The 26,838-nt window shown below is 46.7% G+C and overlaps 1 protein-coding gene across 4 annotated transcripts in view; it reads left to right on the forward strand.

Annotated features, from left to right (window-relative positions):
• Window positions 1–26,838, forward strand: part of Tpr2 (Tetratricopeptide repeat protein 2) — a 108,170-nt gene that overhangs the window by 33,384 nt on the left and 47,948 nt on the right. Inside the window, exon 1 of one of the 4 annotated variants that reach the window (XM_084590680.1) lies at window positions 22,006–22,193. The exons of 2 other annotated variants lie outside the window; for them this stretch is intronic. In XM_084590680.1, the coding sequence (XP_084446806.1) occupies window positions 22,105–22,193 (89 nt within the window). In that variant the 5' untranslated portion in view covers window positions 22,006–22,104. Of the gene's footprint in view, window positions 1–22,005; window positions 22,194–22,588; window positions 22,678–26,838 lie in introns of those variants that run through there. One more of the 4 variants, XM_084590682.1, reaches the window with a different exon arrangement.

Consider the following 26,838-nt stretch of genomic DNA (forward strand, 5'->3'; position numbering starts at 1 on the left):
AGGTTTTCAAATGCTTAGCTTCTGCCTAGAGGCTTAAAATATGTACTGCCTCTCAGCACCCTAATTATTGCTTTTCTCGGCAGCTTCTAAGTGTAATCGTTACAATTCATTTCAGCTGACAAGCAGCTGTAACGCCATTACTTTTTTTTTTACGTAGTAGCTGTGAAGCGTAGTTTTGGGAATGCTAATTCTGGATTTAAGCAAAAAACAGCGCAACAGGGAAAAGCAGGGTTCATAGAAGTCCTTCAAGTCCTTGAGAATCATTGATTGTTTGGCTAGGCTTGGCCTTCCTATTGGTACTAGCTGTGCTTGAAGCCAACACCTCCATTACTGCGCACCTGAGAGGTGCGCTACAAAATATCTGCCTTAGTCTTTCGGGCTGTGCTGCTTGCATGTACCCGGGGTGCATCTGGCGGGGTGTTTAAAATTCAGGAGCAGGTGATGTTTCCGCGTTGTCATTTCTGAAATGGACTGCGAAAGTTGCATTTTTTTTTTTAGTTTCCTCCTTCATGACGCCTGCTATGAAGGAAATACCGTTCCTGTTCTATCTCCATGTTGCTATGCTGTCACAGGTGCACGGCCGGAAAATAATCTTGCATATAAGCAAGCGCCTGTAAACGTATGAAAACTTGAGCACAAATACGGGCGGTGGGAAGCTTTGCGTGTAGGCACCTAACCCCTTGTTTCCCAGCTCCTACAGTTTTGGCCAGCCAGTGCGATAAGTTGTGAAGCTAAAATGGCATGAAATATTGCTGCCATGCCACCGCGGGAAGAGAAGCAATACCTTTGCATGTTATGTGACAGGATTTATTCAGTCGTATGACCAGTAATCTGGTTCATTTTTGTGCAACATATGTTGATAGAATACAAAGGGTTAAAATTAAGACTACAGCCCACAGACCATTCAATTTACCTACCAAAGCATTCATTACGAAGCTGTGTGTTAAGAGACGCATGGTAACAGACTGTGATTGCATGGTTCAAGTGCTTTTAATTTTTTCCAGCTTTGTTTTAGCATTTCTTTTCAATCTCAGGTCCATGACTGTGGGATGCTACTTTAATTCATACAGTTAATATACTGACTCTAGAGTGGTTAATTCATGATTACCCCAACTATCAAACTGATTGTTGTGAGATGATTTATGCTTGTTAAGTCTGGCCAAAGAACAAGGTTTGAACCTGGCAACATAGGTTGTTGGAATATGGCGGTGTGAAGTTAACTGCCGGCTGCTGTAGAGTAGCTGCTGTAAACAACGGCAAAATCCTCGCACCTGAAGCATTTCTGATGGTACGTTGCGTTGTGTACCTGCTATAACCTCACATAGGTGTCAAGGTTCTTTTTTTTTGCATTTTATCTGCCGAGCGCACATGCATCTCCTCGTTTCCTGGTTGTCTGAAAACACATTGAACTTTTCGTTTGGCACTAGAAGACGAACGCAGTATAGGGAAAAAAATGCTGATGAATTCCACAGCACTGGCCCTACCTGGCTTATTCTGAATGGCCAGTGCTGCTTACAGCAAACATCAAAGGGTGTTTGCATGTGTGTTTACTGTTCACTTTATTTGCCCTGTGTTCTTTCCTAAATGACAGTTGAGAATGCTGTGAGCAGCGTGTTCTGTCTCAGACTGGTGAGCCCGTGGTGCTGAACCACTTGTTCAGCTTTTCCCGTATGCAAATCGGTGAATAAAAACATTCAGTTCGCTTGATGTCATTTCACTCGGGGAGGTTTTTGTTCACACAACTGCAAGTCTATATTAATAGTTCACATATTGCTCTCATTGTGGAAGGTAAAACCTGCCATGAAATCTGGAAACGTAAGTGTGGTGTGGTGCATTTGCTGACACATGCATAAAGCAATATGCCCGATCCTTTTGGAGCTTTTACCTTGCATACAATGCAGTAAGGTTCTATCACGACACATGAAGGCGCAAGCAGCTCATTGTTACAAATGGCTTCTTATTTTGAATACTTTGACCTTGAAACTGCAGGCTGAAGTGACACTCGAAAACCGAAACTCTGAGTGTTTGGTCGTGAACATGGTTAGCAACCATCCTACGTCAACTCGTTATGCCCCAAACAGTGCCTGAAATGCATTTTGAAACTATTGCATCTATCTGCGATAGAAAGCTATGTTATCTGTCATAGTTTTTAAACCTACAGTGCAAACATTGCTCATTGTTGCCTTAGCGAGAAAGAACTATGTTGGCCACAGTGATGAGTTTGATGATGGTGGTCAAGATGACGGCACACTTGTGGGAACTTTTTGATCTCAGCTTCATTAGGCAACTGTGGGATATTGTAAGATACTATCATGCACATGCTAATAGGAGTAGTCTCAGCTTTCGGTGTATAGCAAAAATTTACTTCTAGTTTTCATGCGCTCACAGCCGTTAAACCTGTTACAGAAAACCAATAAGTTGTGCTTTTGAAAACAATTTTGAGGCAGCTCTAGAATATTGTAAGACACGTTTATGAACACACCAATAGAAATGATCCTAAGCTTCCGATGCATAGTAAAATTTGGCTTCTGATGTTGGTTCTGCACTCGCAATGAGTATATTTGAGACATCCACAGAAAAACTGAAACAATATATGGGATGCGTTTTCGAAAACAGTAAACTATAAGACATGTCGAGGGAGGATCTGCAGATTATATTGATTGGGTGAAGTGCCCAGACAACACGCAGATGTCCCAGGGACATTCCAGGGATTCTGACCATTGGAGATAGGAATGACCTGGAAAGTCCCACGAAAGCTCAAAAACATTCCAAGTGAGAGCAGACTTCTTCAGGACGTCCTAAACAATACAGCTTTGGGACCTGCTTGGCGTGTTCCAGGAGGTTATTGGGACATTGTTTATATGGCTTTTCTTCTCATACTCAACTAAATTTTTTTATTCTAGACCCTGCCTTTCAGGGGCATTGGAAGAAGGATGCAGTTTTGATGTCCTCCAAAAATGCTTTCTGTTTTCAAGTCTGGTATTCAATACTACTCTCAAAGACACTTCGTAGGTCATCATAAAGGAGCCAAAGGGCAGATACATATTTGAAGAAGTTATTCCTTATTTAGTAGGAAAAAAAATAAGCTGCAATTTCTTTGACCTAATTGTGACTTGCTGCTTGTTCAGCATGGTAGAGCTTGGACACAAGTATCATTCCTACGTCTTTCAGTGTTGCTTCATTTAGTTTTGATTTATTTGCACGTCCAAAAGGGAAGTCTGCAAAGTGAAAAAGTGCACACTTGTCAGTAGGACAAAAAGTCATACCAAACAGCACACCAAACGTAGTTCAGAATGTTACCTACCTCTCTCTCCAAGGTTGCTTGTGTCATCACAGCAGTCATGAAATCACCATGCATGCAGTCCAACCATTTTGGGACGTGTTCTGCAAAAAGCAGAGTATGATGTCTTCTTTCATACTGGTTGTGGCTCATCGGGCTACAGCTGGCTTGCCTAAACAGCACAACCCAGAAGGATTTAACAAGTGGTACAAGAAAACAAGGAACATACGCTCATACATTACTGTATATAATCCTGCTCGGTACTTACTGCAGATGAGTTTGTAAAGAGCGAATTTAATTTTTCTTATTAGCCAACCAGCACCTAAAAGCATGCGGTTCAGAATACGGGTTGTCTCATCCTTCGTTGAATCTGCAACTGTGGTTTTCTGTAACATCACCGTGTCCAAGAGGCTGCATCTACAGCTAGGCAAGAAAAAAGCTAGGAGTACTCAGTTAAATGGGCATTAGCTTTCTTGAGCAGCTACATTTCGAAATTCCGCACTATTTTGCACAGCGTATTTGTTGCACGCACGTATGGGCAGAGATTCTTTGTTCTTGCACCATCTGAGGTTCTCTACTTTTGAAATGGGTGATAGATCCATGACTAACAGATTCTGATCTAGGCAGCGGCACGCAACAGTGCTAGGGCAAGGAAGCAGTGATATCGCCGAAGAGACATGAGTCAGGGTTGACGTGGATGTCTGCTTTAGTAAAGTGCCTGATCACAGGATGTGTGCGAGTCGGAAGGTAAACAAAAGGCTCATTGTTACTATGTTAGCATTCTGGAATTTACGAGTAATGCTGAAGTAAACAAGGATTGCCATGAGAATTACCGTGAAAATGAGCAACAAAAGAATTGTTTAAATCAGATGGCCAGTAGCAACATGGCAACGCTTTATGGATCACTTCCAATAAACGACGGGCACATGACAGTGAACCTGATGCTGCATGAACCAACGAACGCCAATGCTGCCGATGCCCACAGACATGGCGGACAAAGCGTGACGATGCTCGTGCCGTTTGGTAGCACGGTCAAAAGAGAAACAAGCGTAGCACTGAGCGTTCAATATTTCTAAGGGAGTTGGAATTTTAATTTAAGGAACCAAAGTGAATTATTGGCGCCAATTAGTGGGCCTCCTCCTCCCCTGTCTATTCGATTGTCAGAAAATATTGCAGTTAGAGAAAATGGGAAGGATCACAGAAATCAAGAGATAAGTTTAGCCACATTTCAGTGTGTATGATTATGTTCAAATCTGCTATGCATGTAAGGCTGCCGAAGTTGTCGAGCTTGGGTAGGAGGCTTTGAATATGAGTGTAAAATAGGGACAAGAAGATGAATTTCAACTTCATGGAGTTCATCCAGTAGCTATAGGAGAGAATGGTGCTGGTTCCGTTTTGAACAATTCCTAGGGCTATTGCAGCCTCTAATGCCGTGCTACCAGATGGTGTGAGCATCGTCATGCTTTGTTCGCCATGTCTGTGGGCATCGGTAGCATCGCCGTGCGTTGGCTTATGCAGTATTGGGTTCACTGCCATGTGCCGGCCGTTTATCGGAAGTGATCCATAAAGCTTTGTCATGTTATTTAATACTTCTTGTGGAGCCCTTTGTGCAGATGGAGTATGCAGCAGCGTTTTCCTGTTCCAGGACATAACACTGCCTGTTCGAGGCTGCAGTTAAGGCATTCACCAGTGCCGCACCTCGATAGCGAAATTGGGCATCTGCATATTGAATGTCAGCGGATACTGACACAGTACACATGTTGATGAGACAGCAGGTTATTAATTGTCCCAGTTCCAAAACTGGTACTGCTGAGCCGCACATTTCTAGTGGCGCCATTGGAAATGTGCAAGCTGCCGAAGCTTCCTTAGGCGTTGATCCAGAAGTAAAGCAAAGCACCTTAGCTGCTTAATTTGTGTAGAGCAAATAATGCCACATGCTCGCAGCATAAACGGCATAGTCAGCAAGAATGTTTTCCAAATTTAGGTGCACCATTGTAGCATTACTTGCAGTGCACATAACCTAGGTTCGCAACCGCGATGTGCAGCGATAACCCTAGGTACATTTGTAACACGTCACTTGCAGGTCGACACAGCTGAGAGTTCAAGCTAGTTACCAACACATCTCAATTTACTCACCTCTAAAAACTGCGCCGGCCGTCAACATCCTCACACACGTGTGGCTCCTGGCCTCACCCACTTGCCAAAGAATTAAGACGATTTCATAGATTGGTATGTTTCAATATCTTCACCTGTCTCAAAACTTAAGCAATTAAGCACTTCACAAACCAGGCCCCGATGTCTGTGCATTCAATGCAAAGCAGCGGTCTAGCAGTATGCCTCACACCATAATGAAGTTTTTGCAGTCGTATGAGTCGTTGGTTTCTCAACGTCGCACCTATTACAGAGTCCATTGTTGTTTTTTTTATTCCACACAGTCAGCGGGCGTATCCACTCACTCGCACAGCTTTCTGTTGCGTAGGCAGAAATTCCAACAAAATGCGAAAGACGTACTCCACGGATTATGGCCAGTTGAATACTGCGGCTGCGGAGTGTGCGCATGCAAACATGCACATGGCAAATGCCTCACTGGCCGCAAGTTCCCCTTGCGGATGATGTCATGTGAATACCTCCTATAGCATTTACAGGGTGGCTTTTTCCAAAGCATGATCAGCGATATTGTAATCTTGAAGGCCTGTAACCACCAGGCAGAGCGGGACTTTCTGGTGGAGGTGATGAACGTCGGGGATAATCAGGGAATGAATGGTGGTTAGAACCAGAGAAGCGAGGAGGGTAGTCTGCTTCAAATGATTCGTAGCCGCAGCGTTCATTTTGGAGCCTGTAACGACAGAAACTGGAAATATGGCCTCGGTACCCGCAGTAATAACAAACAGGGCGGGCTGGGCGTCAGGTGGTGTAGTATGTTGGCGCCGCGGCAGGTGGTGCCAATGCGGCGACATGAGCAGTGGTAGGCGCCGGTGGCGTAGGCACTCCAACTGAAGGCGGCAAGGACGTGACCTGGGCGTACACTGGCACATGACAGATGGTAGGAGCGATCGGTGTTGGGGGGGGAAAAAGTCATTGAGCAGCACGTTCAGCCGTGTGGAAGATGAAGCGCCACACAGTGCTCACAATATTAATTGATGATGAGCTTATCATAGAGGAGTTTTTATGTTTCCTCAAAGTTTCAGATCCAAAGGTTCATTGCTACTGTCCGACAAGTAGAAGAATAGTAAAATTCCTCTACGAGCTCTGTCTTCGGACTCTGCCATCATAGGGACAGTATTTGAAATTTTTCCCACGTTTTGCTCCACAAGTAGCCAGGCATTGCTGACATCTCCCCTCATTACGGCAGAGGATGTGCGGTCTTCTTAGATTTTGGCAAGTTTAATTCTTACTTCACCTAACACTTAGTTATTCTGGGATAATTACTTCTGGATTCTTAGCAAAGATATTTGCCCAAAATTTATTTCATTCAAGGCTTTCATTACGTCGGATGAGCCCTGTTTAGCAGTAAGAGCAGGTGTTTGGTCTAGCATTTTTTTTTACATCACCTGCCAAGATTAGCTGACAGATGACACTGAGGCAATCACAATGCATGGGTGTGGCAACATAGCATAACTGGTACAGTTTGGAAATGGCGGATGCTGATAATTTACCTGTGTAAAAAAGAGGTGATGCAGGTGAGTGGATGCAGCCATCGATGCTACTGGGCTGCCAAGCCCATTAGAGGCAATATATGGTAGTGATTCTTTTATGCTATACAGGTGTTGGTGGCATAGATGTGCTGATTATCAGAGTGGAGGGAAGGTTAAGCGGATGTGTCTCTTTGAGGCAGAATGCAGAGTAGTTAGTGTGGCACTCTGAGGTAGGCCATTCTTAGCAGGCGAGAAATATTCACCCTTGTTGGGCAGGTAAGCAGAGTGGTGCTTGCCAGCTGAGTCTCCCACCGCTCTTCTGTTATGTCATTGGGGGTGATGGATCCATTCCATTCCTTGCATCTGCACACCATATGTTGTAGATTGTTTGGAACGAAACAGAATGTGCAATCATAGCTGCAGGGGGCGTGCGAGGTTATATGTAAGGTGCCTGTGAACTTGTCTGCTGGTTCGGACTTTTCAGAGGGTGACTACTTCTAATCTGGTTAGTTTCGGTAGGGGGGAGAATATAGTCTTCTGTCAAGCCTTTAGTGCAGAAGGATGGATGCAATTCTTCTGCCAATAGTATCCGGTTAGTGTATCCTCAGACTGAGGCATTGGCTGCCTTTTTTTCTTTCAAGTGGGCGTGTCCTGGAGTCTATATGAGGTAGGTGTCTGGGAGGTGGTATGCTGTGATTTGGCAAAGGATTTGGAATGCTGCCTTGGTCATTTTTTGTAACCACAAAGAGACCACTCTCACTGAAAAGGAAACTCTTATCAACAGCAATACAAATTTAGCCATCACCAGCTGATGTCACAAGTGAAATGCGTGCATCGATGCCAATTTTTGGGCACGAATCACAGAGGATAGGTTACACTGCCAGTTAGATTTACAGGCCATTGGGCTGAGTGGGCCATGTACATCTGTACACCCGGAGGATGTTTTGGTCGCATCTTTAGATTTTTTTTTTCTTTTTTCTAAACGTTTGCAGACCGTCGGGCTGTGGGCCATGTACATCTGCACATCCGGAGGTTGTTTTGGCCGGCGTCCTTACATTTGGTGCATTTTTTTTCTAAACGGCTCCTCGAGTTGCCCCCACCCCAATTGTTCGGCCATCGCAAAACTTTAGGGCAAATGCTGTTTGCAGAAGGCCGCCGGGCTGTGAAGTGAAACCAAGCCGGCAAGAAAAACCTTGGAAGGAGGTGCACGCTTGGTGATGTCGTCTGTGTGTCACACTCCCCGCGCATTGTCCGCACACTGCGGTTTTGGTCCTTCTGGAGAAGCCACCTGGGATGGTCGGATAGTGTAGCATGGGAAAGGCTACGGGCCTAATGGGCGTAGGAGCCGGCGTGCCCAAAGGGGGCGCTTAATTGTTCCTTTTTTTTTTTTTTTTGTCACCTCCCGCCAATAGCCAGCTGAGCGCAGGCGCTGTCTGTAATCCTAGTGAGCAAAGCTGGTGGCTGCTGCGTTTGAGTATGTTTGTATTATTTTATTGTTGTTTGAAGAGTGGAATGCATGCTGTGCTCGTGAGTGAAGTGGCAGCGTGCCATTGGCCATTTGGCCTCTGTAAAACACGCTCCCTATTAGACACTGGAATGCTGTGTGAGTTGACTTAAGGATGTGTTTTTGGCACCAAGGGGGACTGCGAACAGACTTTGGACAGGGACGCTCGTTGGGGAGTAGGAAAGAGAGGTGCGGACCGGGTTATGCCATGCACTGACTGCACTCAAAGAAGCCGCTACTAGTAGCGCGACGCTAGTTAAGTCGTCGGCCAGGCAGGACAGGGTGTTGTTGCGGGCGCACCGTGGCCTTGCGTTTTCGTTTACTTCTGATGATAGCGACCATGCCGGTAATGTAAATAGTGTACAATAGAGTAAATAAATTTTTCAGTTATTTATTCTTGCCAATAAGTCCGCCCCTCTGTGTTTCTCTTATGCAACGTGTTGCACACCAAACGAACCGCTTCTCCACCACAAGTACCTGACGTTGCAAAGCTACATCAACAATAAGAAGAGGAAACGACAAAGATTAACTCTGCCATTCAGCTCAAAACAGTGACAAACTGTCTTTTTTGGTAAGGACGTCATGAGTTTGAACCAACTGGGACAAATATAAATCCGATTTTCTCTCCAATTCTTCAACTGCTATCTTCCCCATGCCTGAAAAACGTCTTGCCCTAGAAAACCTACAGCCTGTCTCCTTGACGTGCTGTGTGGGAAAGCTGATGGAGCATGTAGTTCTCAATAGCTAGGGTACACAACTACGTGGATGACAATGACGTACTACCCCTGACTATGTTGGGATTCTACTCATGGTTATCCACACAAGCTATGATGCTCCGGTTATCACGCCAAATTTTACAATCTAAATCAAAAGCAGGCATCAAAGCCATTCTTGGACTTGATATTATGACAATTTATTAGGGCTTCCCTCGCAATTGGCTGCAATGCCTAACCTTCACCACACATTATATGCAGACATCGCCCTGTGGGTAACAGTGGGGAGATACGCTGACATAGAAGAAACACTACAGCATGCAGTGGACACTGTCCAAAATTTCCCGGCTGGAGCAGGGCTCTCCTGCTTGCTGCTGAAGTTGGAACTGTTCCTTAGCAGAGGCAGATCCACCTTCTGTTTACACCTACCTGTCACAGTTTATGCCAATGGTCAGCCCATCCTAGACGTCTCGACTATCCAGATGCTGGGCTTCGTGATTCAGGCCTGTGGCCGGAAAATGGATTCCTTGAAACAACTGCACGCCACTACACGATGTAGTGGCGTGCAGTTGTTTGCGACAAACTGCACGCCATATTAAACGAGTAACCAACTGTTACTTAGACCTCAAAAAGGCTAACAGTTTGCGCCTTGTGCAGGAGTTTGTGATCAGCTGCATAACTTTACGCAGTCCCCTACTTAAATTCAGCTTGCAGGAAATAAGGGATTGAGAGCCTCATTATGCAGGCATGTAGGTCAGTCCTAGGCTTACTGCTCAACACAGTGACAGACTTTTTGCACTTGGAATTCATAACACTTGCACTGAAATCGTTGAAGCCCACCTAACATCTCAGTATAATAGGTTGTCCCTCACACTTACCGAGGCATTCTACAAGAATTGAAAATTGGCTTTGAATTAGTCTTGTCTGATAAAGCCCCAGAACCTAAAAAAAAATATACACATCTCAAGATACTCCCTATCTCCAAGAACATTCACCCTGTCTACTATGCTGACAGGTATGAGCACGGGCACAATGCTACGCAGGAAGCTCAGCCTTTAAAACGACATGGGCTATGTCGACCTGCACTGAATGTGCAGGTCGCAACGTCTTCGCGCTGGCGGCAGTCGATTAGCAGGGCTTTCTGTGTCTGTGACTACCGAGGCTTCTGAGGAGGCCGAAGAAGCTGCCATAGCTTTGGCCATGATCTCAATCCCAGCTATCGAAATTGTTAGCGACTCGAAATCTGCTGCACGAAACTTTGCTCGGGGCAGTGTTTCTCTCGCCACAACGAAAATTCATAGCTCATTTAAGCACTTGCCCTGACCCGTACAAAGCGTATGTGTGCTTGCACATTCTTCCCTCCTTGGGAATGAGACGGCCCACCATCGTGCCCGAGGATCGATCGGCTGGGAAGCAGGCCCCTCCCCTTTAGGGGCTGCGAGGGATGGCATGGTTACATATTACGAGATAACTCAACATTACCACTGCTACAGCAAGACACTTTCCTTCAGGAATAAATAACTGTTCTAAGCTTCGAGCACGGTGGCTTCGAGGCAACGAGGCAACTTCAAACACAGTCACGTGATTTTTTTTTTTTGTATTTCGCGGGCTTTCTTTACAGCTTGGAAAAAAGATACACGTGAGGATTTCTTTATCGGAAATAAATGGAATGGGGTTTCAGAAGATGCTCTCCAACTTTTCAAATCACATTTTTTGTCTAAAGACAATAGGTAGTAAATTAGAAAAAATTACCTTGCCTGTGGTCCGCCAGATGGCTTGCAGCTGTGTACAAGTGGTTTATCTGGCCCACGACCTCTGGCCTATCTTAAATGTTTTGAATCCTTGGCTAAAGTTAGCTTGGGTAGATACAGACGGCGGCGTAGACGACGTTCTATTCGAGCGCGGACGTGCGCGGACGACGTCAGCGCCCACGAACGAGACGTAAGCGTACGGGACATTTTAGTCGTCTGCTGCTGCGCGCAGTTCGTTGGTCAGGATGCGTGCGGAATGCCATCAGCTTAAAGGTTTGTATCATTTGAGCGTAGCATTTAAGAGGGAATGTAGCCTGCGCGGCAGCATGTCGGACAACACAAGAAGCGGTAGCGATTGCGAGAAGCACCCAGCGGTTGGCTTCTTTTTCAAGGGTGTGTCAGTCTTTACAACTAAGACACATTTATTGAGACACTTTAAGAACGGATTCCCTTCAAAGTGACGTTGCGCACTTGGTCGCACATTTTCATCAAAACATACGCCAACTTTTAACCATCTGTCGTGTTTATTCGTGCTCCCCGAAACTGGCAAATTATTTTGGCAAGTTTTCCTTGCACTTGTTTTTATGAGCCGGGCTCCCGACTTCATCCCCATATGTTGCGCGGTGTTTTAAAAATTCTCTACCTCTGCAATGAGGTTTTGTAGCTTCACAATGTGTTCAACAATGTACATATACACCCTTCACCGAGTGACATCATAGGAGCACAGTGAAATCAGAAAACAGCTTTGAAATATTTCCTTTCCATGTATTTCTGTGGGCACTAAGCCTTCTTTTCACACCCAGTCGGCCCAGCTTGGCAACAGCAGGGCCACCGCTGCAGAATCGTCAGCCCGTGACGTCATTGGAGATGCGGCGGCGCTGGCGACAGCAGTGACTTTCATGGTGTAGGCAAAAGCCCGAACCGTCTGCATTGGATGCGCGGCGCTTGCTGCGTTTTCGGGCATAATTCCCGATATTTCTGCAAGCGGTGGTGCGGTTGATTGCGCCACGAGGCACATAAAACAAAATGACACTTGTTTTAACATGTTTCTTGCGGTCGGATAAAGATGAGAGCGAAGGGCAGCGGCGTTGAGCGTGACAAGTAGACTTCGGTGACGGATTACCTCCGCGGCTAACGTGCGTTGCACTTCTGCACTGCAACTAGATGAGTTCGTTTGCAACCCTTAATTGTCGTGATTACTTTTCGGCGGCACGACGAAGAGCGCAATAACAATAAATGCCTGCAGCTCGTGCCCGTTTTGATATACTATCAAGTCATAAGGAGTTTAGACGCGGTATTACGTGTGCGTATGGTCCCGCAGGGAAGCTGCACTAGTCCCATTCACCTGCAGTATTGCTCGTGCATGTATTCACACAGAAAAAGACCCAAAAGCTGCTGCGAAGGTAATTGCAATTACCTTGAGCGGTCACTCCAGCGCGATATTGCCGACATAACAGGCCCGCGGACTTAATTGTGAAGTAGCTTTTCTTTGTTTTTACTTTCGCGAGTTTCGAGTGACTCTTCATCATCGGTTCTATAGTAACATCGTTATGATCCGGGCAGCCCCGCAGCGTTATTTCTCAGTCTTAAATTTTCTTTTTGAAGGTCATTAAGATCCTGACGAACGTACAAATTAAATATCCACGTACAACCTAGCTCTGGTCGAGCAGGATATTTAAGTATATATGGTACATGGAGCTTAATGTCCCAAAGTGGAATCGGCTATGAGGGGTGTAAAATAACTATAGTAGATGACGCGCATTCGAATAAATTTCCAAGTAGGTATATTAAAAAACATCAGCAGATCGCGCAAATTTCGCTGCAAGCGATTGTGGAGAACGTTAATTTGCATCTGCACTCATGCGTCTCTCCTAGAGAGCGAAGATAAAAAAAATGAGAGCATTAATTCTCACAGGCCTTCATGTATATATTAACCTGTGAATGATCTTGGCTATGTATGTAAGATGAGACAGACGTCAAACGTCTTATCGAGCAGGCGAAAACAAGTTAGCAGCGCACTATGCGAACATATGTTTCAATTACTAAATGATTGAGCTCTTATTAAATATGAAATTCTATGATTTAAGTTGGCGGTAAAGTGAGCTAGAAATGTAATGTCTAGTTCACTATATATAGTTGCCGATAATATTGTTCCTTAAGTGAAAGTGCTTGAAGCAGCTAGAAAGGCGCGCAGTCAAAAGAGTCGGCATTTGAAAACACAGTTCCAGTCATTCACATCGTCGTCCTTGCATGCGCTAGGAATAGGCCCGGGAGTTGAGCAATGTTGACTGTTAGTCTTTCTTGTACATTGCGCTTTCTCGTTTTAATTTAATTTAATCACTCACTGCAGTCGCCTACGCACCGTAGCCGCGCACTGTTGAGGCCACGGATATGGAAGCCAATGCAGCGCTCTTCGCCAGGTAATTCCAGAAGAAATTGGCTGATAACGTGCTGGAATACTCTCCAGACATAATCCAAACTATTTCTACGCAGAAGTGAAGCTTACGCTTCAGAATAATCGCACGAGCGAACTGATTTCGAAGGCAGCGTCGCTTGGCGCAGTTTGCGCAGTGTAGGCACGCTGCGCTTTTGCCTACATCCCATGTGAATGGAATGGAATGGGATGGGATGGGATGTAGGAGCGTCCCCTTTGAAACGGGGTGGTAGCAGTAGCTATCATGCTCATTTTTCTCCCTATATCTTAATTATTGATTTAGATTGGTTCACTATGCCATCATTCTATTTATTAAATTTTTGTTTCTACATTATTAACATTATATCACTTCTCTGCTTTTAAGCCACCAATCTTCCAGTCGTTTTTTGCTAGTTTCCACCGCCGGTTTATTCACCCGGCCACTGTTATCTCTAAACCCCAGAGCTTCAGGAACAGTTACTGCGCCTGCATCAACTTCCGGGTGGATACCATTACATTCGAGTATAATATGGTCAACTGTTTCCCTGGAGTTACCACATACAGCACATGCGTCATCTTCATTGTTAAATTTCTTTTTGTAGCTGCGTGTTCTAAGGCACCCTGATCTAGCTTCAAAAAGTAGGGCTCTGCCTCTTGAGTTATCAAAGAAAGCTTCCTTCCTGATCTGCATTTTCCACTTTCGGTATAATTCCACACTGTTTCTTCATCGAATTTATCCAGTTTTTACCTTCTGTGTTTTTGACCTGTTCTTAATGCTCTTTATTTCTCCGTCCTTATGACTAGCATACTTACTAGTTAGTTTCCTAGTTCTTTTCCTCCATTGTGAGTCAATGCTTTTTAAGTGCAGGCTTTTTAAGTAACGCTTTTTAAGTAATGTCGCTGCCGATCGCAGCGCCACCTTTGTTTACAAACATGACGCTTGTCGTCAGCCCGTGACGTCAGTGGAGATGCGGCGGCGCTAGCGACAGCAGTGACTTTCGTGATGTAGGCAAAAGCATGGTGGCGGGGAATGGGGGTGAAAAAAAGGCTTAGCATCCATAGAAATACATGGAACCAAACTATTTCAAGGCAGTTTTCTTATTTCACAGTGCGCCTATGATGTTGCCTTTGTGGAGTGCACGAAATGGTTGCTGGAGTCCTGGTGGACGTGAGGTGCAGCGAGACCAGTGAAACGCGGGGAGTCCTCGAGATGGGCGGGAGGTCGGGCTGGACAGAAGTGGATGTGAAATGAAGCGCTTGGCAACAGCTCGAGGGCTGCACCGGAAGAAGCAAAAAAAAAAAAAAAAAAAAAAAAGCCTTCTTCGGGGTCTGTTTTATTCAGATCTCGTTGTGTGATCGCCGGTTCAAAAAGGGCTGCTGCAGAGTAGTCACTGTAAACAACGGCTGTAAACAACGTGTGCTTCCATCGCACAGCACACGGGCTACTAGCTTTTCGCCTCCAAGGAAAAAACGGCCGGGATTCGATCCCTGGACACAGCAGTCAGGCGCCATAACCACTGCACCACCACCGACCGCGACGGGGCTGACACTAAATGTGGTCGTCTGACAGGGCTATTAAGCCACAAGGGCAAAAATAATTCTTGTGGACCGGCCTCCCATGTACGCTTGTCCTAGCTGTGGAGAGAAAGCCTTGGCTGCTGCCTCAGACGTCTGTTTCATGAAGCAGAATAAAGCATGGATTAAGTTGGCAGTGGTGGGACAGTTGCGCCCGTTGCGCCATTTCGATACAACTTCCTGCGCCTTGCTGCGCCAAAAGCATTCAAATGGCCGAAATTTCACCAACTTGCACTAAAAAGGCTAGGCAAACGCGACACGGGTTTATTTGAAGGGGACAAGCTGTCGGGCTAGTTGGTTTTCCATCGTTTTTTCAGCTCGTAGCCGGATAAGGACAAAGCACGGAGGAACAAGTAGAACACGCGGGTGCTGAACTGTAACTTTATTTTGGTAATCCACCAACTACGTCATATGTACCACAGAAGAAGCGCCCACGAGGGGAACAAAAGCAACATGAGAAAGCGACATTACTTAAGTCCTGATAGTAGCCGTGGCGAAAGTGCGCGAAAAATCAACAAAAATTCCCAGTGCTTAACAAGCTTCATTGGCTAAAAAGGTAAAAGCGCAAAGAACGTTTTTTTATTTAAGAACTTGTTTAAAACCGCAGATGAATATGAGATAGTCAGAAAATGAGTGATACATTAAAAAATGGAGAGTGGTGCAAATGTTTGAACAAAATTGAAAGCCATCTATTAACACGGCAAAACAAAAGCAAAAACCAAGAATGAAGTAAACAATGCGACTGACGTGGTTATGTAGAATGAAATAAAATGATAAAAGAACAACGAATTAACGAGTCATGAAAGTGAAAGGTTGAAATCTACAAGAGCGAAAAAAAAAAAAGACTACAATTCAGAATATAAAATATATAAAACGATGGCATGTAAAGAATGCCGATAAAACCAAAGATAAAATCGAGCACGACCAGAGAGAAATGCAATTTCTTTGCTGGAAAGGAAAACGGAGGATGTGCTGACGCATTCATCCTTGTACTTCGCGATCAAAGTGGCTTCCACGATTTCGCGTGTAAGCTTAAGTAAAACATCTTACAGTGATACGAAGCGTCTGTAATTGTAATGCATGCTATATTACGTGAAATTATTTTATAACATTTTGGTAGCACTGAAGGTAAACAGTAAACAGGTATTGCAGTGTGAACGAAGGACTGACAGTGAACTGCATGGATACAGAATGAAAATAAAGAAAAAAAATACGCAGACTGTAAAGATCACTAAGCACTGAAGGGGGATGGGGAGGTAGAATGTAGGCTGAGATTTGTGGAAACTAAAAGCTTTGTTTAGCCGTGAGGACTGCAAGATGGAGACTGCATCGTGTTTCCAATTGTTGCTGTGTAGCCTTGGAGCTTACTCGTATTGTGAGGGCACGGGTTCTCAGTTTCCTTCCAGCCTGTGCGTATCTCTGTCGAGTTTTATTTTTCCGTATCGGATTTTAGAAAAAATGCTACGAATCTTGCTGAAAATCGCACTAAAGTTTTCGAAACGACTTAACCTAATTCTCCAACTATCGTTGACAAGTACACAAATGGCTGGCTGTTTCGAATTCATGCCTCGCGAGGGAGGTCTCAGGCCCCTTTTCATTATTGAAGAGGGGTCTCAGACCCCGGAGGCCCCCGTGACTTTAAGCCCTGCAGGTACCTCGATGTGGAGCGCACGTATCGAGGCACCCTAATAGTTCTAAGACAAAATATCGAGAGCCGGAGCGGCGGCACGGATGTGGTGCACCGCAGCGCGTCATACTGCCGAGCCATGGCACAATTCACGTACGGGTGGCGATGAACGGAGAAGTGCTGCGATCGTCGTGAAACGGACGAAGCACGTATCCGCATGCGCTGCTGCAGTCGCTGCGCAGCACTTTATAAATTTTTTCTAAAATCGTGATTGGACCCTCCTTAATTCGGACGTGGAGGGCTCGAACTGGTTGTTTCGGACGGGGAGAGGAGAGGTGTCGCTTCGATGTGCGACCTGCGGAGCCAGCGATCACCGAAATATTTCTTCCGAATGTGATGTGGCAGGTATACGACGACGATCGAAGTCCCTCACTTCCCAAGTACAGCTAAGCGGCATAGTTTCGGTTTCCTTCATTTCTCGTGCCATCCCACGGCTGCCATTAGGCGTGCATGCGCATCAGGCAGTCGCTTCATAACAGTCGCGCTGTTTTGAACGCATGTTTTCATTAGGATATGGCGCTGCGCATTCTAACGCCTACGCATATTTTCCTTGCTTGCATACCTGAAACTGCGCCCCGTTTGCAGCCCGTTCAGTGAAGCTTTCTCAAGACGGTGAAGAGGACATTTGTAAGCAGGCACTTGTATGTGTTGCGCTGCGAAGAGGGTAGCGAGGGGCTTTACAGTTTTAATGCAGATTTACATTGACTGCATGCCCGTAAGTTGCTCCGAAATGCTGCTGTAAAATGATTACATTTTTGCTTCACAGCTGTTCCAAAAGCTGTTTTTGCCGTCCCACTCCTAAGCGGCGGTGCACTCGGCGGCGAAATTACAAAGCAGAGGAAAAAGGTTTCCTCATTCGAAGTAACCAGGGATGGGCAAGATACTTCAAGAAAGTATCTTCGATACCGACACTCGATACCCCGAAAATTTATATTTCCGATATCGATACAGAACTAAAATCGATTTTCGATACAGATACTCGATAATGTATCGTCGATACTTCGATACATCTCTGAAATGCCGAATTTAACTAAAGTAGTATTACGATTCGCGAAATTTACGTCACTGAAATCCCAATGTAATAAATGTGGAATATAATGAGGGACGCTACGAAATTTTATAGTGCTTTCTGGAACCTTTCGTGCATTCCTATAGCGCAGGCTTTCTGAAAGGGCTTAAATGAATTCAGCAGCACAGATTTATTGAAGCTCCCCTTGAAGCTGGCCTTATTAGAACTTCACATCAGATTGAAGTCACAGTTACAGTCAGGCTAGCGAAAAATTCCTTTAAATTATCGTTCTTCATACGAACCGACCAAGGAGCACTTGGCTACATAGAAATAAACCTGAAACTTTTTTGTTTCTTTTCATTTAATACTTTACTTACCCGGTGGTCCCTGGGTTTCCTCCGTGCTAAATGGTGCAACCTGCGTCCGCTTGGTTAACAGAGCAGTTATTTCGCCGTTAGTGCGATAACATACTTTGTCTCAAAAGCTGAAAGGTTAACAAGAAAAATAAACTGGCTGAATGTTTTTGATTAGTTCAGAAAGAGCCCCGGGCCGCGATGTGGGCATGCTACAGCAGTGCTTGTGGTCCGTACTGCGTGTTCGCCTTCCGTTTTTTTTTTTTTTTCCTTTGTATGTCTGCTAACGGCTTAACTGATTCCTCGTACGCACTCGGTGTTCACAAGTAAACAGCCTCGCAAGCACGTACTTGCCATTTTCTCTCAGTTTTGAAGAGAAGGAATTTGTATAGATTGGTGAGGTTGAGGAGACGGGGCATTTGGACAAAACTCCGAACAGGAGGGAACTCGGGCAGCATTGAAAGCAGAGCTGCCTCCCGCCTTGCACTACCGCCTGTGTGAGTGCCGTCTACCCAAAGTCTGACTCAGAGTGGCTTCAATATTTTCAGTTTTTTGGGTATCGAGGATTGTTAAAATACACGGTACTCTAAAAATGTATTTCCGATGCCGATATCGAAGATATCTGTATCGTATAGGTATATCGAAGATACATGTATCTTCGATACTGCTCATGACTGAAAGTAACTGTCAGGTTTGCTGTAATTTTTCAAGTTCTTCTATGAGAAGATATGCATAGAGAAAACATAACATCAAAAGGGTCGTCATATGATATGAAAAAAAAAAAAAATCTGTTTCGGGTCGTCCATGGCACAGCTCCTCCTTGCATGCGCTAGCAATCAGCCCCGCTAGCAGAAACTTCCGGAAATTCACAAGTGTAGATGATTAGCATTTCTGTACGCATCGCGCTCAAATCGTCCGCCCTAGCCGCGCTGTTTCTGTCAATGCAGGAAGGGAAAAGGAAGCCGAAGCAGCTCTCCGCCAGGTAGTTCCGTCAGTAGTAGGTATAAACCAAACTACCACTTAGCGCAAGTGCAGCTTGCGCTGCAAAATATCCGCACGCGCCGTATGACGCAGTTTAGGCATGCTGCGCTTTTGTCTACAGCTCCCCGTCGCTGCCCACTGCAGCGTCACTTTTTGTTTTTGTTTTTTACAAACATAGAATCGGTGTACAGTCGCACCTCCCTCGTAATTATACGGGCACTTTCGTTCTCGAAGAAAACTCATTATATATATATAAGTCGTGCCCCGTTAATATGACCCCCGTTAATATGGACGACCCGAATTATGGACAGTTTTTCTGGGGACGAAACCTTCTCAATGTATTTATGTCTCGTTAATATGGAAACTTGCTGTCCGGACAATGGACAGGGGAAGAATGCACGCGCCCGACTTGGGCCCGTGTATTTTTGTCTCGTTAGTATGGACAGTGCTTGAAAAAAAGCAGAGGAGTCCGAACGCAAGTTAAAGAAGGGCGCGCCGCCCGCGAACCAACGCGACAGCCGATACGGCGGGATGCCTGAACGAGTCCTGTGGGGTTGGAAAGAACCAAAGCGGGCGTGTCGCCGTTCTAAGGGAAGAGGTAGGGGGGGGGGGGGGGGGGGGGGAGAGAAGAACGTACACAGCAAACCGAGGGGGGAACCAGGAGATTTCTGGGTGCAGTAGAAGTGCCGCCGCAGTCGGGAAAACAGCAACATGTGGTTGCAATAAATTCTGCTGAAGTGAACAGAGAGGCCGGTAAAAGCGTAAGAAAGAAATGACAGGAAGAAAGACAAATGCCTACAGTGGCGGTGGGAACTGAAGTTTTCTTTCCCAAAGCGCAATGTGTGTGTTCCATGAAGCCGTTAACGCTTTTCGGTGAGAGTTAAGGCACACTCACAAAGTAGAGCGACAAAAGAAAGGCGACGTACGAACACTCAACCGGGACCGGGCGTCCCGTCCTGGACGCGCTTCCCTCTCATGCTCCTGGTTTTCGTCCCTGTTGCGCTGCCGAACTGTCAAACTTTGCACACTAGGCGGTCCGGTCCGTATGTCGGCTTCGCTTTAAGTCAACGATGCGGCCTTGACAAGGTCTGAGCTCTTCGTAGTCGGCTAGCCGTCGTTCTAAACTGTACTTCAGCTTGCAGTGTTTGTTTTATGGGAACACGTAAAAACGGCGCCAAGAAGATGGGATGTTCGATAGCCCTCTGCATAGCAGTTTGCCAACTTGACTCCCTTGCTTCCTTATAGAAACAGTACAAGGCAAAAAAAAGAAAGAATCAGAAGAACGGAAAGGCAGAAAGGTTAACTAGGCAAAAAAGTGCACAGCATCAGGAGCCTGTAACCCTCAACTTGAGTCTGGCTTTTGGCATGGCGGGAGTTAAACGCAAAAGAACAGAGCTGAACGTAGGCGCGAAGAAATCTGTGAATACAAGCGGCAAAAGCCATCTCAGTCAATCCAAGCTGCGAGGGACTAGTATCGACAGCTCAGCTATTTCCTCGCCTTAGGAGAATCTCAAGCAGCTACTTAGCGGCTACTTTGCTCAGTGAAGAGGCCATTTTGGAAGTGGCGGTAGTAGAGTAGAGAATCAGACGCTGATTCATTCGCCAATGAGGAGTTCGTGCTCGAAAGTTCGACCAACACAAAGCCCAACATCACGGGTGTCGTGGTAAACGAGTCGCTTCAGACTGCACTACAAGTTTTTGAAGACAACGATGACAAGGATAATGCACTCAAAATTGCCGGTGTTCTGTGAAATTTTGAGTCCAGTGCACACCGTTATGTACAAAAACAGTCGTTAATTACAATTCTCTTTTCTCAATAAAATCCTTTTTGTTTTTATTCATGACTCGTTATTGTGGATGACTCGCTTTATGGACAGTTTTGGTCGGAAACCAAAGTGTCCATATTAACGAGGCACGACTGTTATAGCAAGTCTGGCTTTTGACGGTTGTACTCAGCGGTTATGATTTCCACAACGCATCGGAAGCCGGTCGTCTCCTCCGGGAATACCAGCTGATTTTTTTTTTTTTTTTCTCGTACAACGGAACCACGGAATTCACCTGGACTTTAACTGAATCATCTACGGGAGTGCGTCAAGGTTCAGCCACAACCAGGAATATCTATCCACACACTAGAGCCGCTCGACCTACCTGCAGTTGTGACTCGAGTCTTATCCCTAGGGCCCAAGTTCGCGGTAGGGCCTGAACGAACTTCGGCAGAGCTTCTTTCGCTTGGACATCAAGTTAGCACTGTGTGTGTCTCCTTTCGTCCTCTGTCCTCGAGTGCTGCGCTACAACGATGGTTATACAGCGCGTAGGGGATCATGTAGTGCCCGCGTCGCGAATGGTCACCTACTTTTTCTTGTGCTGCAAATAGTTCAGGGGTTATAATATAATAATACGCGCTATTAATTTGTGTAGTCGTGAAAGTGAAAAAAAAAAAAAAAAAACTCGAATTAATGAGTTGCCTTCCACAAAAAAAAAATAAATAAATAAAAGAGGAGGAGGGGGTAGAAATGAACAGCTTGTGAAACGGCGTGTAGAAAGTTGAGTGGGTGGCTCTATCGTGACGTTATAGCAGGGCCACGCCTGTTTATAACCGGTTACCCAACCATTCTAAACAGCTGAGCTCAGCGCGTGCGGCGTCCTTGCCTCTTATGAGTTAACGCCTTTGTCCGGATTTCGCATCTTTTATTGATTTGTTTTTATTTCGCTGCCTGTGACGGTAATTTTCGATGATACTAGCTACGATGAGACGCCGAATGAGAGCACGATCACTACTAGGACTGCGCAATGGTTCGATCAAAATCCTTCACTATAATAAGCGCGTGACACTTGCTCGATGGGGCTGCCCCGCTCGACTCTCGTTCCGGGTACGGGTATAGTGCACGCTTCGCGGGTACCTGTTGCCGACTGTCTGTTGTAGCTGTTCGGGGAACGCGATGTCATCACTCTGGCCGTCCCGTCTTTGTGACCGCGTTCTCTCGGCCGCTTGTCGACTCTGGCGGCGTGGGTAGGTTTGGAGCCGCGATTGGCGGCGCGGCGCGTCACGTGATTGCGACGGTGTGGTTGCTCCCTAGTGTGGTTGTTCACCTTCGCCGCAAAGCGACAAGGTAGCAAGGTAGCGTGCGCGCCGCCGTCTCTACGTGGACTTGGGCTGCGCCGGCAGGCTGTGATCTTCCTTTTGGCTCGGCGGTGTGTGTGCAATGGTGTTGACGCCTCGTGCGTGCCGGCCGCCGGAATGGCACAGCACGCTGGCCATACAGAAGGTTGGTCTCGCCGGTATGTCCCGCAGGTGAGCGACAAGATGCTCCTTTGCCGGACGGTTTTCTCCATGAGTAGCACCGCTGGTAGCGAAGCTCAAGCGCCGTGGCGTTTGGTTTCCCATGGTGTTTAGGCGTCGTTGTGCTTGGAAGTTCTAGCGTTATAGAAGCAGGGTCATGATTATCATTAGTCAGAATTATTTGTCACAGAATTGGCAAGCTTAAATTAAAAAAAAAATGCCAAACGTACGTAGCGGTTTCATACAGCTAGATATGCGCGGAGCAGCCTCAACTGAAACACTTAATGACGTTCAGCTGAGAGCCCCTTTCGCAACGACTGCGGCGCGATGTTCCACCGTGTCGGATTCAAAACAGAATTCGTTATTATTTGCAGATTGTGCAGGAGCGACATCGTTGCCTATCTAATGCGACTTGTGTCAACATGACTCGCGTTAGTTTCTTGCTACGGCTGGATGTGAACCAGAGCAAGGCTGGGTGTACGGGCGTCCGCTTAAGGTGTGCGTGCGTGTGTGTGGTGAGTGCTATTTGCGCCGCGCTTCCAGGATGTATTTCAGCCACGCATGCGCCTTGCCGGCAACATTCCGGTTAGAGTCATCTCGTCGTCATCCATGGGCTTCCGGGAAGATGCAGATATCTACCGCTAAGGGCCACTTGTGGAATGTTCGCAATAGGACGGCACTATGTTGCGCAGACACTTTGAGGTTTCTGGTCACTTCTTTACGTATTCGCTGTAAATGTTTAGTTAGGCTTACCAGTGTCTCTCAGAACTGAGTCGGAAACTGCCGCGGGCGCCACGTTTTCTGGGAGCTGGTCGCGCGTTGAATATGCGCGTGATTGATTAGCTGACAGAAAGAGCTGAGTGAATGCTCGCCGGGCTGTCATGATCTTTGAAATGACGAGCGCGAAAGAGCCGCGGACCGTTATGTGTAAGACCATTTTCCGTGGCTGTTCTGAACATTGGTTGGGTTTTATACATCGTCGGCTTTAAGAAAGGTTCAGGCCTGTTTGTAAAATAGTAACATCCTCCAGCAACTGTAATTCCATATGGGGCGAAGTCCTCAGCGCCACGTGTCGGCTCTTTCAAGCTGCGACACGCCTGTGTGACGAGGCGTGATGGTGCCGTTCATTCGTTTCTGTTGCCTGTCAGCGGGGTTCTTATGCCGTACACAATGCACGCAGGTACAAGGGCGTGAACATCGAGGTCGTGTTGCGCGACGTATAAGCCACTTGCGAGTGTAAATATGCCCTAAAGGGGCACCTGGCGCTCTTCGTTCCACAACTGTTTGTCGTCTGAGGCCTTTTGATTGGAAAATAGCTCTTGCGGAGATGCTTCCTTTGGCCTCCCCTTAACGGCACATTGGCAACAAGCGTGCCAGCGGTGTCTTATTATTTCGAGTTAAAATTCCTTGCCCGCATATGGCTTTAAAGTGTAGCGAGGAACAAAAAAATCGATTAAGAACAGACACGCATCACAAGCGCTTGTGATGTGGGCCTCGTCTTTTTCATGAATTAGCGACTTGCCCAAAAATCCACCATCGTCCTTGCTTCCGCCCTGTCCACCTGCTAGCTGTTCTGTTAATACAGTGCAGCTGCCCTTCGGAGGGCAGTGATCCCGGGTTTCAGCACCACACCAAACGAATGTTCCTTGTTCCATTCGTAGCTCCATTTCTGCTGGGATGCGGGTGAGTGGTTGCTCCCTAGCTCCCATGCCGAGTTGCTATGAACAGCAGCATAAACATGTGCTCATTTGTGTACTTGACCGGTAGTGCAGCGGTTAGTGGCCTCGCAAAGAACTTTCGGCGAGTCTCCTTGTTCTATGCTGTTATGATTTGCTCTTCCCCAGGCTTCAATTCTCCGCGATGGTCGGCCGGTCATTACTGTTTATTCGTTTCGCCCTGCTTTCGGTTTCCTCCGCTTCACCAAAAGGGGGGGATCCCCGGCCAGTGGCCTGCCGCGCGTTTCCTCTCCGTAGTCGTGCCGCGCGGGCGGCGGCGTCCCTTGTTCACGCTTTGTCACGCGCCCATCCGTTGCCCGCTGCGATCGTGAGTCATGTCCTGGGTCAGCGACTGGTGCTCCGTGCCGTTCCGCGTAATGGTTCAAGGACCGTTCGAAATGCGCTTTGTTTGGCTCGTTGTCTAGACGGGAATGGAAGCCCGATGACGGGTAGCGCACGCCTGAGCCGTCTCTCTCTCTCTCGGATTATCGTTTTGCTAGTGTAAGGGTGATATGTGCTCGGGTGTAAGGTCGATCTCCTTTTCTCTTTAATTTCCCGTTGTGGGCTGGTGCGTACGGATCTCATGGTCAGTCGAGCGTGCGGATGCTACAGATCATGGGAGCCGCGTGTACATTGAGAGATTTATTAGAGTGGAGACGTACTGTAGCGTATACGTATGCCGGTTTGCTGGACCCCTCCTGCGCACTCATATTGATACGAATGCAATCGCGGCCACTGCGCCTGTGTGGGAGGCGTCCGCTGATCCGGTATACGTCTACGCTAGTACGTCTCCGGCAAGCTGAATATGCCTAATTACAGAGATTTAGCATAGCGCGAACCGTGATCCGCGTATGCGGGGAACCAGCTGCGCCGTGACAGTTGTGCGCCCCTCGGAGCCACCTGCGCATATGGCTCCACATAACGCGGATGCACTGTTTCGGGCCAGAGCAAGTTGAGAGCACAGCCAGCGTTCATCGCGGGTCTACTCTCTCGTTCCGGAGCAAGGAAGGCTCAGTTCTTATTACGCAATAAGCTGAAGTGCCAGCGCTGCGTTCAGTAATCCTCAAAGCTCAGTCAAGCCGATAGCCCCGCAACAGCACCTGCAGGAAGCGAGCCCGCGGAACCGAACGCACAAGGCAGAGGAGCTAAGGGCGCTGTCAAAAGTTAAAGGCGCGCTACTCAATACAGGCCGAGGAATGCGCACGAGCACATCTGACGACACATGTCGCGCATCGCGTTTCGCAGCCCGGCAATGGCTGGCGACGACCGGTCAGAAGCCTTTCTCAATGAACGTTAGGGCCGCACAGGTGGCGAGGACCACGCTCGGGCCGCGACTCGAGCAAGCGTACTATGCATGGAACAATTAAACTGCATTAGCAACTTCTGCTAGCAAAGGGAAATAACATTTCATTGCAAGTATTGACTGAGAGTGACTGCAGTTACTATTAAACTCTGCCGACACAGTTCAGGGCAAGCCAGTTCTGCATACGATAGCGACCTTTCGTTGAACGCTTGCTGCAACAATAGCGTAGACTGATGGGCGAGTTGGTAGGACATTCTAGGAAAAAAGCAGCGCACTCTCGTGTTTCACCTTTCATTGGACGCTTGCTGCAACTGAAAAATCGCGTCGATGGGCACGCGCATACGTGCTAGAGGCGTCTGAGCGCCCAGCTGCTCTGCTGACCAGTCCGTTTCTGCGCGTCGCTGCCACCCGGAAAATGAGGGACCAAAAAATTTGCCTGCACAAAGAGCAGTGGTGCACTTTCGATAGAAACAACTTTGGCATTAATTTCTCTCGCTTGCCTCATTGCTGTCGCAAAAAGTAATCGTGTTACTGCATTACTCGACTAAAAGTAATTTAATTATTACATTAATTATTAGCGGGTAATGTAAATTATTTGCTCTTTAGTTACTGCCATGCGTGAAACATGCAATGTTCGCGCTTTTTATCACCCGCGGTCATGGGCCCCTGGCGAAGGAACTGGTGCCCTGGTCGGTGGAAAACGGAGGACGGAGACAGCTCCGTGTCATCAAGGCGCTGCTGCGTTTGCCGCTCTTTTCTGTCTTGAACGCAAAGTGCCCACATTTCAACCATGTTTCTCTTTCTGTCGTTGTAATGGCGCGTGCTTTGGGAGGAAGGAGGCATGTTCTCTGCGACTGAATTTGGTGGGAGGACGAAAGAATGTGTGCGTCGCGTCTGCAAACAGGTTGTTGTTTTGTTTACGATGTTCACGTAGTCGGTGAATACCAGAATTAAAGCGTAATTGCATTATTACTCTGTGGAAGTAAACATAACTTAGTGTTTGCGAGGAGTAATTAGTACTGTGATTGCATTCTCGCGATTTTCAGGAAAGCAATTAGTAACGTAATTAAATTACTTTTAAAAACTAATCTTGCCATTTATGATCCCTCAGCTGCTTTCGCTCCAGCCTTCTTCCCGCTTTCTTGCACGCAGCTCTTTCTGTTCCCGCCCCTCCCTTTCCTTTGATTTCGCTGTTATATCTCAAAATAATTTGTGATTTTTGTGTTGGCGTCATGCGACAATGAATCGTAGCGTTTTGCGACCATTTTGATTGTTAATGGGATGCATTGTGCCACGCGAATTGCAGCGGCTCACATTTTGACCATTTTATTATACACAATCCTGTCTCACTCAAGGTGTGCGAAATGAAAACGGAATGCGTCAGAAGTGTTCTTTACAACAGAGGCTTTGGAAGCAGTCCTGCTTTCACAAAAATACAACGTGGTCTCTTTTGTGAACGAGGCTTTTCTGCTTCGAAAACATTATTTCGGCGAAGATGACCTACACAAATTTTGCAACGTGGTAATTCCAGCACGACACGACAGTGCATGTTGAAAAACCGCCTGGGGTTTTTCAACATGCAATGGCATTGCACAGTACACGGTGCACTTATATTTCGTGGCTGCCTGCAGCCTCTGAA

This window comes from Amblyomma maculatum, chromosome 1 (assembly GCF_055883805.1).
Source record: "Amblyomma maculatum isolate TAMU_Amacu chromosome 1, ASM5588380v1, whole genome shotgun sequence".
In the NCBI taxonomy this organism is placed as follows: Eukaryota; Metazoa; Arthropoda; class Arachnida; order Ixodida; family Ixodidae; genus Amblyomma; species Amblyomma maculatum.